Here is a 15,720-nt window from a genome sequence, read left to right as displayed (position 1 = left end):
AGCAGAATCAGAGTTCCGTCATATAGAAGAATTATTAAACAAAGAACTGGTAAAACAAGTTCAGACAGCTCTTGGTTACATGGAAAATAAACAATATGAGAAGGACCCTTGGTTATGGAACCTTGATTGGTCAGTACCTAAAGGAAGAGTAAAGAAATTACCTGGTTATCCAAATTGGTACAGAAAGCTCTGTGCTCGTACTGGTGAAAGAGAGGGCACCCCTGAACCAGAAAACATGAGCACAGGTCTTCAGGTTGTACCAAAGTTACTAAGACTCACTTGGGATGGCCTTCCACTTCATTATGAAAGGCATTATGGGTGGGGTTACCTGAAACCACTATACAATAGCATTAACGAGATACCCCAGTCTAAAATTCCTCCAGTTGATAATAATACTATTAAAGATTCACCATGTTTTCCTATTAAGGCATTGTATGAAATGTGTTCTGGTAAGAAAGAATATCCTGAGGACCAAACAGAACTCTCTGAAACAGATAATTATAGCTTGTTAGTTAATGAAGAAGACTGGGAGTTATGTTCTTCTCAAAATCAGACTAAGAATGTTAAAACACCCAAACAAGAAAGTAAGCAGGAAGAGAGGTTAAGGGATATTGGTATTCCTGGTGTGGCTTTTGTTCCACTACCACACAAAGATGGTGCCTCAAATCGTGTTGGAAACCCTTTAGCTAAAGATTTCTTGAATAAAATTGAGGACAAGACATTAAGCAGCCACTTTGGAGATCTTGCAGAGCTTGTATTGAAGACCACTAAAACCTTGTCTTATTGGAAGAATAACCGAGATCGTATAAAGTCCCAGATGGTTGTCTGGCACGACCATCACATTCTGCCTCCGTCTGTTACTTCAGCAGGTATGGGGTTCCACAATTTAGTACATGTACTTTTTTTTTCACTTTACTCAACAGGGAAATGTCTAAAATATTCAAAATTTTAAAACCAGTTATTTCTTTATTTACTATAGCAGAAGCAAATATCAATGGTACAGTGATTAACTTTGCAATAACATATTTTCTAACTTACTGGAAATTATTAGTGTTGCTAATATGTCCTGATGCATAAAAGCAATCTAGCTGCCAGTATTTAAAGTTTCCTTGTAGTCAGACTGGAAAACACAGTGTGACAATACATGAGCTATCTGGTTATAGAATGATATTTTGAATATCAATCCTCCAGTTTTTCCAGTACAGTAAAGAAATTTCTTCAACAAAAACTTTTCACCAATAAAAAACTTTCCCCATATTTCATTGTCTGTCCAGTATTATATTAAGTATATATTTTTGAGTGTATTGTGTGGCTGTTATAATATTCCAGTTTTGAACTTCAAACACTCTTTGGACAGATGGCTATCAAAAGACTGGCAAATATGGAGTGATTGTGCCTATGGTAGTCACTGCAGGGACTATTACTAGACGTGCTGTTGAGCGCACGTGGATGACTGCCTCCAATGCCTATAGTGATCGTATTGGCTCAGAACTCAAGGCTATGGTTGAAGCACCTCCAGGTAATGTTTTTTATATTTTGTAAAACAGTTCAGTATAGATTAATCTTAGAATCAAAGCTACAAATGTCATTTGCCTAGCGTGTAATATTCTCTTGTCTAGAACAGTTGAGAATGAGAAGTAATGAAGATTTGGCTTACAAAATTCAAATGCTACATATTTTTCATAAATCTATCTCTTCCTTATGGTATATCCTAATTATAGAATGAACAGGCAGATTTATTCAAGTTAGGTGCTCACAACAACCTGTGGAATATGGATCATATAATATTTACTTTAAGTTCAGCACTGAATATTTCTGGATGATGTTAGGGGTAAAAGGTTCAGGATAAATATTGAAATGATGAATTTTTATAATTGATCACACTAGCAAGGCTGGAGAAACTCAATATTAGGGATATGTCCCTGGACTGTGTCAATAAGTTTTATTACCTGGGTGACAGTTTGTCTAAATAGAGTTTTAGAATTTCATATACAGGGTAATTTATCAGTTATTTACTTTTTTCTCGTTCTGTAACTCACATTGTAATGTGAGTTACTTTCAGTCTGTTACTCTTCTATCTTACATGTTATCTTTCATTACTAATACCAATCCTCTGTGATCTGAGATACAGGTAAAGTAGCTAAAACAACTATCTGTGCAGGTGGGGTGACAAGTGACTGCTCTCATATACCAAAATTTATCATCCATGGTCTCATATTGTTTCCCACAGAGTATCCACAGATAGTTGTTTTAGCTACAGTACAATATATGTGAAAGTTAATTCAGCTTTTCAGAAGATTTAGAAAAGAAATACAGTTAACGAGGAAACTATTAAATTTAATTACTGGTACAATAAAGGCTTCCTATTAGCCCTGTGTGACTTACTCTTATTGTTGATCAGGTTTGTTATCAACACAAAGTTAACTAACCAATATCAAGTTTTTAGTGCAGTACTGTATAGGAAGTTATGCAGCTATCTTTTACAGGTTATAAATTTGTTGGAGCTGATGTAGACTCTCAGGAACTATGGATTGCTGCGGTTCTTGGTGATGCTTACTTCTCTGGTGAACATGGAGCCACAGCTTTGGGCTGGATGACGTTACAGGGTAAAAAGAGTGATGGGACAGACTTGCATAGCCACACAGCAAGGAATGCAGGGATATCACGAGACCATGCCAAGGTTAGTAGCATATTAGTCTCTCTCTCTCTGTCTGTTTCTGATGTAAAGGTATGTAAACTTTTTGAGAATTAAATTTTTTTTTTTAAAGAGTTTATTGTACACATTTTTATATGTTTCCTGGGTCAGGTTTTATGATTACAACAAGAGAATTTGATGTATTGTCTGAAAATTATTATCTAAAATGTTTTGCTGTATAAGGTAGTTAAGGTGCCATGGTGTTTTTGTTAAGGTTATCAATTATGGACGAATTTATGGGGCTGGTCTCCGCTTCACTCAACGTCTCCTGAAGCAGTTTAACCCAAAGATGTCCGATGCAGAAATTAAGGAACGTGCTGAAAATTTATTTGCTACTACCAAAGGACAAAAAGGATGGTGCCTTAATCAGCAAGGAGAAGAACAAGCCATTGACATGAATTATCCTTTTACTGGAGAACCATTATCTCGCAAACAGGTAATATAGACTTTAAGGATTGTTGAACTGTGTATCTTTAACTTTGACAGAAAAAGCGAGAAAAGACTTTAACCCTTAAATGACAGTGAACATAAATAGATGATGAGCACCTTTTGTCCCGCAATGATGGTGATCATCCTTATAATCAGAATCTTTCCACACCATAATTTTTAAGTATGGCCCCTGATTTATGCTCGAGTGAATTACTGTACAGTATTGTGATTCAAGACCACTTTTCCTTCCACATGTCATGGAGGAGGTACAGTAGTTGTCATTTCCAGTGACACACTGAGCAGAAAGATCCCTCACCAAAGTAGTGTTGCCCTGACATCGAAAAAAAAATATATATACAGTATATATTATGGGAATCAAGAGTGAGGCTGAGATTGAAGAAGTGGAAGATTCACCAAGTGAATTCAGAAATGATATCTCGTGCAAAAAAGATAAAGGAAATTATTATAAGGTCAAAACATAAATGGAATGAATAAACTTTTCTTTATATACTAGAGTTAGCATGCTGATCAGTGGAGGGGATGTCAGCAGAGTATGGGAGCACCATTGCTATGGGTAGACAAGTGTCAAGGGGAGGCAGCCAGCATTCCTGAGACTGCGATACAGTGTGTACATTAACTTGTATATTTTTTTTATTTGATTATTGCTGTTTACAGTTTATCCTTTCATTGTTGCTGTTTATATGCTTACAATTTAAGTTTTGATGTTACAGTGTACAGTACAGATAATGCTAGTACTGTATTAGGTGTAAATCTAGCTAAATTTAAAAAATTTGAGTTGATAACTGGTGGGAATTCAGTTTCAGAATTGGTAATACTGTTCATAGGATCAGCTGTTGTGGTGGTGATCAAGGTCAAAACATGTTGGTGAGAATCTGGTGTCTTTTTACAAAATATGTCTAGGATTATACCTACCGTAGTATTTCTGAAAATCAGGGTCGGATAATACATGAGATAGGCTTATACATGAGTACAGTATACAGGAATACCCCAGTTATTGCAAGGGATGCATTCCTAAAAGTTATTGTGTATAACTAATTAGTGAATATCAGGGCAATTTTCTCCCTAAGAATTAATGTAAATAGGGGGGATGTGTTCCCAGCCAGCAACTTTCAACACATTTTCTCAATATACAGTACAGTACACTCCTCATTATCAGAGGCTTTTAGGGACCAGAGTAGTGTGTATACTGTAGTACCAGTAAATGTGAAGAACGAATAAAAATAATGCTAATAAATAAAAGAAAAGAAAAAGATATCGCATTGCCAGCTAGCAATGGTTTCACTACACGCAGGAGACTGGAATGACTGAGTTGTCCAACACTACTCCCTCGGTCCCTCCACTCACAATCCTTGGAGTTAGTAACATGCATGTAAGGAATCTTTATTTCATTTGTTTTTGATCTTATGATAATAATTGTTTGTTTTTTGGACATTCTCTATGCATGTAACAGTAAAAAAGTTGTTAAAAAAAATTACGCTTATCAACTTGAAATTACAAGTTAAAAATACTGTATAACAATAATGCAGCTCACAGCTTGGCCCAGTAGGGAGAGGATGAGAAAGAATTTATTAAAAATATGTATATCTACTCAAAATTACAAGTTGAAAAATAACAATAACACTGCATTGCCTGGTAGGAGGAGAGGTAGGCGGACATGCCTTAAGGAATAATTAATTTGGCGACCTGTCAAGTCCACACACATGTTCATCTCCCACACATACACACCTATGCTCTTCAAGTTTTCATATTTCTTATTTTATAGCATATTGTTTTATACTAAGTACACTCCATACAATATAATAAAATAACTACAATAATATAAAAACAATACAAATGAACATAGTGTGTGTGTGTGTGTGTGTGAACATTTTAAACTAGCATTTACCATTGCCATATGAGAAATTCTAGAATGTTTGGAGTATTTTTTCACTCTGTGGGTTGGAAGTACAGGTGTGGGGTGAGCATCTTCCACATGTGAATTTTAACTCGCATGCTTCATATGAATGGTCCAATTGAACTTCATTGATTTCTAAACCGCATGAGACAGTATGCGTGGAACAAAAACGCTCGTGTAAAGTGGGCCTTGCCTTCGGAATGTGAGAGCTGTGGCTAGCCCGCCCAGTTTGATATATTACTGTAAGGTAGTATTGTAATTTTTAATTTGTGAATAAGCGGGGTATGCTTTGTGAATATCAAATAGGGGTGGTAAAATATCAATTGCGGATAAATGGAGTTGCGAGTAGCGAGGTATTTCTGTATACTGTAATACACTTATCAGAGTAAATAGTCAATTTATACAACTCACCGTCATTTAAGGGTTAAAGTGATTTTGTTTTAATTTTACCTGTAATGTGAGTTTTATGGCATCCTGCCTTTCTCTAGGTTTCTTAAATACAACAGGTCAAAACCACAGGCTTTTGGTTGTGGTGGGGATTTAGAAATTTATTATAATCAATAATTGTCTTATCCTTTTGACCTTCACCTTCACACAAGGGTCCTGAAGGATATCCATTTGTTAAGAAGGTATTCTAAAATATGAGAAGACTTAAGCATAATGCAGAACCCATAGCTGGTAGGCAACAGTCACCTAGAAAAGGTGTCAGTCATAAAATATTTGAACATCTTGTCTGGCCATATTTCACAAATATGTCTGTACTCCATCTGTGATTGGCTTTGTTTCTTGATTAAAAATCTTTAATTTTGTTCTTCTAAAACCAATGATCACATTTAGCTTGTATTTTTAGTGGAATAAATTAATTTTTTTGTCTAAAATGACTATGCTAAGATGGCCACCATTGCTGAAAGCTGAAAATGCTTTTAATGTTCTAATATCTAAAACTACCAGTGAGATGTACCTGAAAATTTGTGGAAATATTCATTTGATCATCTTTCAAGAATGTATCTGATATGGCAGTACACTGTCTTTGGGTGAATGACTTATGGGGCCTTGGGTGTCTTGTTTAGGGGAAAGGTATGCCTAATATTTTAATGAATCCCCAGGCCTTATTTTCATTGGCCACACTGGACAGTAGCCCCTTAGATTTAGCTGACATAGTGAGGCAATGCCACTAGTCGGGTTTCAATTAGCAAATGAGACCTCGGGATTAATCCATCCTTTCTTTTTTGCAAAACAAGTTAATTTTTAGTTGAATATTTATTTATATTGCCGTATAATCTCCATATAATTTCCTTTCATTTGTCTTTATTGCCCTCTTGTTTCCAATTGTACAAATTTTGTTTCTTTATTATATCCTTGCCTAAATTTATTAATTGTTTTTATTGTTTCTCTCACACCCTTTTGTTCTGTTTGAAACATCTTTGTTCACTTCATAAAGCTCCTTGTATAGTACAATATTTCTGAGCCTATATATACTGTGCTGTAATACACTAAAATTCTAATAACCATTATTCCATTTTTAGCAAGTTCTATTTCAAAGATCATGTGCACAATTTCTTTATCACACAGTGTACGGTCTAGGCTTTTTCTTCATACAAGATTTATTAGTTGTTTTCATTCTTAGATAAACAGATTGTTGTGGGAAGCCAGAAAGAACAACATCGAAGCCACTTTTGATGATGTTGTTGAAAGGCCGCCTGTATGGATCGGAGGTTCAGAATCTCACATGTTCAACTGTTTGGAGGCTATAGCCAGGTGTGAGGAGCCCAGAACGCCAGTGCTCGGAGCTAGAATAACACGACCTCTTGAACCGTATTATGTTGATGACCAATTCATGACGAGCCGAGTGAACTGGGTTGTGCAGAGCTCAGGTGAGTTAAATTACAAAGGAATATATTTTTACATGCCCATAGATTTTCACGTGATCCAGAATGTGATAATCTCCATCATCTGCTTGTTAATTTTAGTTTCCTCACAATAAATTCAGCATTATAATATGGATTCTTTTCATATTTTATGACAAGGGTGCTCAACCCACTGTTTGAGGGCCGCATGCGGACCTCAAACAGTGGGTTTAATTGGAAACCTCAGTACTAGAAGAAATATAATTAATTTTACTGCATATTTTATAGAAATTAAATATAAACAAATACTATTTCTGTAACAGTTGTTCTGATCATGATTCCTTCTTTCAGTTTACAATACATGGTTAATACAGTACTTAATAATCAGTGTTATTATCGTGTAAATTATTTACGGTGCTTATTCACATTAAAACACTTGCCTATCTAATGTGGCTAACTCATGCAAAAATGTTGAGCACCACTGAGTCTAGGGCCAAAAATCTTGACTTTGAGATTTTTTTGAAAATCTCAGTATAGATACTCCTGAGCATGCTGATTCTGAATATATGGTCCATGATTGGGATTACGGCATAATTAGTGATCGTAGTGACGCTTGGAAGATTTAAATTACATTACTGTATTTCAGTGCTAATTACTCGCCAACTATGGGATTCCGAGGTGTGATTTTGGTGTTAATGTGTTATTCTGTAAATGCTTTATTAGATAAACCCCTTAAATTTTGGTCAAAAAATTTCTAAGGTGTATGGGTTATGTTTTCGACAGTTTTGGCCCAAAATTAGATTTTGTTGAAAATCACATTATAGGTACTCATGAGCATGCTGATATCGAGTATATGGTCCTTGATTCGATTGAGGGGTAATTAGTGGTAGTAATGACACTTGGTATATTTTAGTTCTATTATTTCATTGCTAATTTCTCACCAACTATGGGATTCCCAGGTGCAATTTTGGTGTTAATGTGTTATTCTGGAAGTTTTTAGTTAATAAACCCTTTAAATTCCATTTCCAATGGGAAAGTATATTTTGGTCGAAAATTTACCAAGGTATAATGCTTAATATTTTGGCAGTTTTGGCCAAAAAATTAAATCTTGTGAAAATCTTAGTACAGTATTGGTACTCCTGAGCATGCCGATTCTTAATCTATGGTCCATGATTCGATTGCAGGGTAATTAGTGGTTGTAATGACACTTGGAGTATTTTAATAAAAAAAATTCATTTGGGTTTCAGAGGACTGATTAGTTACGGTAAATCCCTTAAATTGAAATTCAAAGAAAAAAGTATATTTTGGTCGAGATATTTTCAAGCAGGGCTGCCCAGGTTACTGTTTGAGGCCTGCATTTGGTCCCCAGGGGTTTAGTGCAGACCTCAGCAACTAGTAGAAATAAAATTAATTTTGCTGCATATTTAATAAAAATTAAATTATAAGAAATACTATTTCGGGAAGGATCTGATTATGAGTCCTTCATTAAATTTACAATACATGGTTAATACTTAATAATTAATCAATGTTATTAATGTGTATATATTATTTCCTATGCTTATTCACATTCAGGTGAATGTGCAGCCCACGTAACACAGTTACCCATTTAATACGGCCTACTCATGCAAGAAAGGTTGAACACTACAGTTTATTCAATTATTCATATTGACATATAATCTTCCTCTAATTTCCTTTCATTAGTATTGTTTCCATTTGTGCAAATTTTGTTTCTTTATTATATCCTTGACTACATTAGTTAGTTGTTTTTAGTGGGGGGTTTTCACACGGTTGTACTGTGCCAATAAAATTTACGAGAAGACAGTCACCCAGCTGTAGGTTTAGTACATATATTTTATGGTGTGATTTTAAGTTTTAAGTTGTTTGTCTTCATTAAAGTGTAATCATTTCTTGTTTTATTTGGCAGCTGTGGACTATCTTCACATAATGTTAGTGTGTATGAGATGGCTGTTTACAAAGTACAAAATCTCAGGACGTTTCTGCATTAGTATCCATGATGAGGTGAGTGTGTTGGAAAGAATAAATAATAAGCTTCATCTTAGCATATTGTATATCATATGGGCTTACACCCAACCCTTTCAGATTACTTTGTGATATTTCATGTCTTATATTGCATTATGGATGTACTCTTTACTAAGTCTTATTACAGTACTGTACTGGCAAAACATTTCTTCTGATATAGTATGACCTTTAAATAAGTTACCCACATCAGCGGGTACGTCCAAGTAGTGTTATGTGTAACTATCTCTTGTCACAAGCTGACTGTGTAAGCAAGCATTTCTGCAGAATAGCTACGGTGCTCATACATAACATGAATATTTTATTATGACATAATTTTAGAGCTGCTATGTTTTGGAAGAATTAAAGTAAAAGATCAAGGTCTTAGCTGTGAAACATGTATCACTCAAGTGTGAGTTGGCACCTATCTCTAGTACAGTAGAATAATACTTACTTTGAAGCTTTTAGTTTCAGAATCAGACCTTAGCTCTAACCACTTTCTCCCTTGATGTGGTCCTACCTAACTGCCACTATAGGGAGACCTAAGTGCACTCACCTCCTTTTATTGCTGCACTTGGGATAATTTTTTCATGACTTAACATATTCACTACAGGGATGCCACTTTTGATATTTTATTTGGCTAACACCAGAGGATTTTATTCAGTACAGAGGGGACCCCATACAGAAGAGGCTAAACCACACTGTCTGTGTTTGTGTTCTCATTACTGTTTGGCATTTTCTGGTTTGACCACTTGTGTTATGGGGTTCCCTATGTGCTGAATAAAATCCTCTGGTGTCAGCCAAATAAAATATTAAAAAGTTATGTTCCTGTAGGTTAATGCTTATCATCTGACAGCTCATGTAATATAAAATGGCCTTGCTAGGGGTCCATTAATCTTTAGACAGAGCCCTACTATGTTAGCCAGGGAATTTTTTTTTATCCAAACAGACACGGCCTGTTATTGAAATGTCTTGTACAGTGGTAAAGCCCCCTCCCAGGGAAGGTTTGAAATTGGCTAGTGGCTGTCGGGGACATATGACCTAAGCTGTTGTGTCACCAGGGAATTAATTACCACAATCAATCAATCAGCTAGATGCTGACCAATCAGTTCTCATTATGTCATAGATAAAGGATTTTAGAATTAAAGATAAACTAAATCTTCTGTCCATTCCAGGTTCGTTACATGGTATCTTCAGAAGATTGTTACAGAGCTGCTCTAGCACTTCAGATCACGAACCTTCTCACACGGTCACTCTTTGCACTCAGGTTGGTGTATACAGGTGTTATGTTTTCTTGATTAGCAAGCATGAAAAACAGATAAGGTTCTTGTTTTGTTTTGTTTTTTGGCTAGTGATTTAGGGTAGCCAGATTAAAAAACAAGACCTTGCTCTTTATTTTTTTAAAGAAAAATATAGAGGTCAGACTCCTAGAGCTTAAATGCCTGAGCAGGCATTAGGGGCATTGCATCCATACTCAAAAAGCACTATATAATTAAAGGTTTGGTTATAGGAGTAAATAACAAACAAAAAAATCAGATTACTACATTACAATATTGTCTTGAAAATTACTATAAATATATTGTATCTGATTTTTTAATAACAACATGACATCAATAGATGCCTAAATTGGAGTCAAGTTCCAAGGAAAAGGTAGGTCACTCCATAATTCCTAAACAATTATAGATCTGGCACTTGAAAGATGTACGAGGTCTATCCGGAAAGTATCCAGCCATTGTGAATATTGTGAGAACTGGTCGCGCGGCCTTGATGTAACCTGGCAGCCACTCAGAGAGGACCGTACTGCGCATGCGTGAACAGCTGCACTCCCGTGGGACAACTCAGTTGCCCGGCAGACACCGTTGAATGAGCGTGGGTACTGTGTGACCGTTGCATTTACAATAACCAAACAATAACGAAGGAGTACTACATCGAAGTTCTTCACCGGCTGAGGGATGCGGTAAGAAGAAAACGACCACAGCTGTGGGCAAGTGGTGACTGGCAGCTTCATCATGACAACGCGCCTGCCCATTCTTCACGTCTCGTGCAGGGTTTTTTGACAAAACATTGAATCACCCAGGTCTCTCAGCCCCCCTACAGCCCAGATTTGGCTCCCTGCGACTTCTGGCTTTTCTCAAAGCTAAAATCGTTGTTGAAAGGGAGGAGATTTCAGACTGCGGACGAGATTAAGGAGAATGCGACGAGGCAGCTGATGAAGATCCCGAAAGAGGACTTTGCAGACTGTTTTGAAAAGTAGAAGGGACGCTGGGAGAAGTATGTGTAGTAGGGGGCAGGGAAAAAACACTTTTATTTGAGTTGCAGGCTGCACTTTTCAGGCATCGTTTGTATGGCTATAACAAACACCTGTACAAAATTTCATGCCATTTCATGCATACTTACCCTGCCGCATCGCGAACGACTTTTTGTCAACTTTTAGTGTATACCAAAAATTAGGTGTCATTTAATGTTTTCCAGGATAATGATAAATTTTACATGGGTGACATCGATTTAATTCACATGTTATTTTACAGGTACACCGTATAGAAAATCATTACAAGTTCATATTGAAATTCTTTTTTGTGCGGAACCTTGGCATCATTTTCCTAGACAATAATCTTTGCCTAATATATCCATCTCTCGATTCGTATCCCGTCACTTCAGTGCAAGCTTCAGTCATCACTTTTATGCCTCTCTCGACCGCCTGAGTGCTGTTTGGCCACTTGGGCACCACTAATGGTGTCTCAAGAATGTCATTAACCTGTAGATTTGACAGAGAAGCAATGTAAGGAGGCTCAGTCTTGAGTTCATTCCTCCAGTTAATCATGGAATGATAGTTTTTTGCTTGCCACTTTAGTTTCGGAGTCACCACCTTTCTCATGTTGACTACAGGAGGCACATCCTCATTCCCATCTCCATCTTTACCCTCCTCATCAGTATAGTTTAACAAATTCTCGTCAACAGCAGCATCAGAATCTTCCTCCTCTTCTTCAGATCTGCCAGTGCATTCTTCCTTTTGCTGATTCTCCTCTCTAATTTTTCTTATCATTGAGACAGCTTTTTCTCTAACAGTCATGTCCTCATCTGCACACATACCAAGAAGAAGTTGATCTGTGTGGGCGAAGTATGCATTTCTCTGGACAGCCTTCTTCACTATCGTCTCCTCCTCACTATTCAGGTGTTTCATATATAGCAGGGACTGGAATACGTTCCTTGAGCCGTGTGTTACGTAAGGGTGTATCTTGATGTAAAACCACATTGGAGCACTGAACTTTATTATTGTAATGACAATTCTTTTCAACTCATGGCTGGGTCTTGATGTTGCTACATACAGCCTGAGGATTCTACTCCATAAGGTGTTCCACCTTGACACACAGGGAGGACCTGGCTCAATAGCAGCCAAGTCATCTTCAACAACACCTGTGATAACTCCTTTACAAATCCTATACAGGTATTTCTGATCCCAGGACAGATCTTTCTCCACTTCATCATTAAACACAGGGAAATCAGGGAAACTGACTGGCTGGAAGGCGACAACTGGAAGCTCAGACAAAGACTCCTTGATCTGCTTTCCAATGGGACCACGCCAATGCTCAGGACCACTTGGTTTACCATCATAGTGATAAAAAACTGCGCGGAAAGGCAGCTCATTTCCGTGAAGCTGACATATGAAATAATGGAGCGGGTGACCAAGTAACATTTCAAGATGATGAATGACTCCATTTTCTGATCCTACATTTATATTGGTTCCATCACAACCAACACACACAATGGGCTGCTGGGTTAGATTTTTCTCCACCAGAAACTCGTGAATAGTTTTGGCAATCTGCTTTCCGTGTCCAGTCTTGGGAGTCACATGTGTGAGATATTCATTGCCAGGCTCAACCATGATGACATATTGATCTTTCACCATCATCCTCGAACTCCATTTCTCAGTCTTCTCATTCTTTATCATAACACGAGTGGCGGTCTTCTTACCATCAAAATAGAGTGACGTCAAATTATCTGAACTAGCCATCTCAATTTCTTACCTCTTAAATCGGTATTTTTGTCTCGCATCCCGCAGCTTATGTGGTCCAATAACCTGACTCTTGTCATCCTTTGTGATAATGCCATAGTCAGTTAAGGTGGCAGTAGCAATGGCAGCTCCAGCATAATCACTAATCAAGTATCGGTCACAAGCGGCAGCCAGTGTAGGGAGTCTTGTCCGGTTCTGTGAACTGGTGTCTGTCAGACCCCTTGGATCAGGGACAAAATCAGCATCAGTATTGATGAGAGGAATATCTCTTGAATCATCTGAATTATCCTCAACATAAGGAATATCTCCAGCTACCAGCGGCTGTTTGGCTAGTACTGTAGGTAAATTTAAAAATTTCAGTAGAAAATGCGGCAGACTAAACCTCGACATATCAGCTTCAAATTTGGCATGGAGTCTTAGATATGTATAAGGAACAATGCCTGAAGAGTGCAGCTTTGAGCAAAATTTCACTGCCCCCTAATGTGTAGTCCCAAGGGGAGTGCTTTGAAAGGGACTAAGGCGCCATTGTCCTAGATAAGCAATATTTATTTTAATAGTAAATGGCTGGATACTTTCCAGACAGACTTCGTGTAGCAGGAGTCAACAAAAACATTGGAGAAGAGAGAATTCCACAGCATGGTGCCATTTTACAGGCAAATTTGGTTGATTCAGGCACCCAAGACTCTAGCCTTGGTGTCATTTTACATGCAACTAAGGGTGTTTCAGACCAGTGGCAGATCCATGGAGGGAAGCCTAGACGTGTGCCCCTCCGAAATATAATAATACTTGTATCTTCGTCATATGGTCTGAAAATATTCCTGAAATTAGTCAGATTTAAAAAAAATTCTGGGGAGCTTACAGCCCCTTCACCCCCCAGGAGCTTACAGCCCCCTCCCCCCAGGAGCTTACAGCCCCCTACCCCAGGAGCTTACAGCCCCCTACCCCAGGAGCTTACAGCCCCCTCCCCTAGGAGCTTACAGCCAGCCCCACCCCAGGAGCTTACAGCCCTCCCCAGGAGCTTACAGCCCCTCCCCCCAGGAGCTTACAGCCCCTCCCCCCAGGAGCTTACAGCCCCCCAAGAAGCTTACAGCCCCTTTCCCAGGAGCTTACAGCCCCCTCCCCAGGAGCTTACAGCCCCTCACCCCAGGAGTTTACAGCCCCCTCCCCAGGAGCTTACAGCCTACTCTTCCCCAGGAGCTTACAGCCCCCTCCCCAGGAGCTTACAGCCCCCTTCCCCTGAACTACAGCCTCCCCAGGAGCTTACAGCCCTCCCCCAGAAGCTTACAGCCCCTCCCCCCAGGAGCTACAGCCTCCTCCCCCAGGAAATAACAGCCCCTTCCCCCAGGAGCTTACAGCCCTCCCCCAGGAGCTTACAGCCTCCTTCCCCACAGGAGCTACAGCCTCCTCCTCCCAGGAGCTTACAGCCTCCTCCCCAGGAGCTTACAGCCACTCCCCACCAAGAGCTTGCAGCCCCTCCCCAGGAGCTTACAGTCTCCTCCCCCAGGAGCTTACAGCCCCACCCCAGAAGCTAAACAGCCCCTCCCCACTAGGGTGCTTACAGCCCCTCCCCCAGGAGCTGAAAGACCTTCCACAGGAGCTATAGCTTTCCCCCCAGGAGCTTACAGCCCCTCCCCCCCAGAAGCCAGAGAGCCTCCCCACCAGGTGCCAACCCCCAGGAGCCACAGCCTCCCCCCAGGAGCCCAGCCCCCTCCCCAGGAGCCACAGCCCCCTCCCCCCCAGGAGCCCAGCCCCTCCCCACAGAAGCTTACAGCCCCTTCCCCAGGAGCTTACAGATATATATATATATATATATATATATATATATATATATATATATATATATATATATATATATGTATATATAATGTATGTATTTATGTATATGCTTTTAATACGTTTAATCCCCTGTTGTAGTAATTATTTTGTTCATAGTTTGAGGGTCAAGTAATTACTATAGTGTTGTATCTCTTTATTTATAGGTTGGGATTTAAGGATCTTCCACAATCTGTAGCATTCTTCAGCAGTGTTGACATCGATAAAGTATTACGAAAAGAACCCCATCTTGACTGCATCACTCCATCAAATCCAGAAGGCGTGATGAAAGGTTATGGTATTCCGCCAGGAGTCACACTTGATATACAACAGATATTGAAATTTACTGGTGGAAAACTGAGTAAAAAAGAGGATAATTAAGTTTAGGAGGAAATACATTTATATGCACCATCAAGTGTGTTTAGAATAAAAGAAAGTTTATAAACTAAATTTTGGACAGTTTAATACACGAACAATTATCATGAAAGGACAGCTGTGGTGGTAACTACAGTATAGCATACGACAGGTATAGGATTAAAATGTATCAAATGAAAATAGCCCAGGACTCTATTGAGGCTTTTATTGTCTTCTCACACTGCTTGATGTATTACTGAATAAAGGAATGTGCCATACTGTTCTGACTCAACTTTAGCTCAGGTCACATGCATCATTGTAGTTTACTTGAAATGTCTTATATGACATTGCTTAGTTCATGAACTGTGCAATCAAGAATGTCCTGTTTTCTTTAATAAAAATTCGTGTTTTCTATAAAAAATGAATTTATGTTCAATACGTTACATTATAAATATAAGTTAGATTACCTTACACACAGCACCCCCCAGGACCTTACAGCCACCCTGAGTACCTTGCAGCACCCTCGGGACCTTACAGAACCCCATGGAGACCTTACAGCATGCCCAGGGACCTTACAGCCCCACCCTGGGAAATTATAGCCCTTCCTGGGGACCTTACAGCCCGTCTTTGGGCATCTCAA

At 38.7% G+C, this 15,720-nt stretch overlaps 1 protein-coding gene across 1 annotated transcript; it reads left to right on the top strand.

Annotated features, from left to right (window-relative positions):
• On the top strand, nucleotides 1-15,501 carry LOC121860074 (DNA polymerase subunit gamma-1-like; the record flags this gene model as incomplete). The annotated part of the gene is given in 8 exon segments (XM_042357085.1): nucleotides 1-869; nucleotides 1,358-1,519; nucleotides 2,487-2,680; nucleotides 2,910-3,131; nucleotides 6,667-6,913; nucleotides 8,811-8,905; nucleotides 10,078-10,169; nucleotides 14,894-15,501. Coding segments are annotated over 8 exon segments (2,095 nt in total), but the record flags the coding sequence as incomplete, so codon positions are not given.
• Nucleotides 15,502-15,720: the final 219 nt, after the last annotated feature.

This window comes from Homarus americanus, unplaced genomic scaffold, assembly GCF_018991925.1.
Source record: "Homarus americanus isolate GMGI-L3 unplaced genomic scaffold, GMGI_Hamer_2.0 scaffold19123, whole genome shotgun sequence".
In the NCBI taxonomy this organism is placed as follows: Eukaryota; Metazoa; Arthropoda; class Malacostraca; order Decapoda; family Nephropidae; genus Homarus; species Homarus americanus.
Note: the sequence above shows the minus strand (reverse complement) of the source record. Positions and strands in the feature narration are given on the sequence as shown.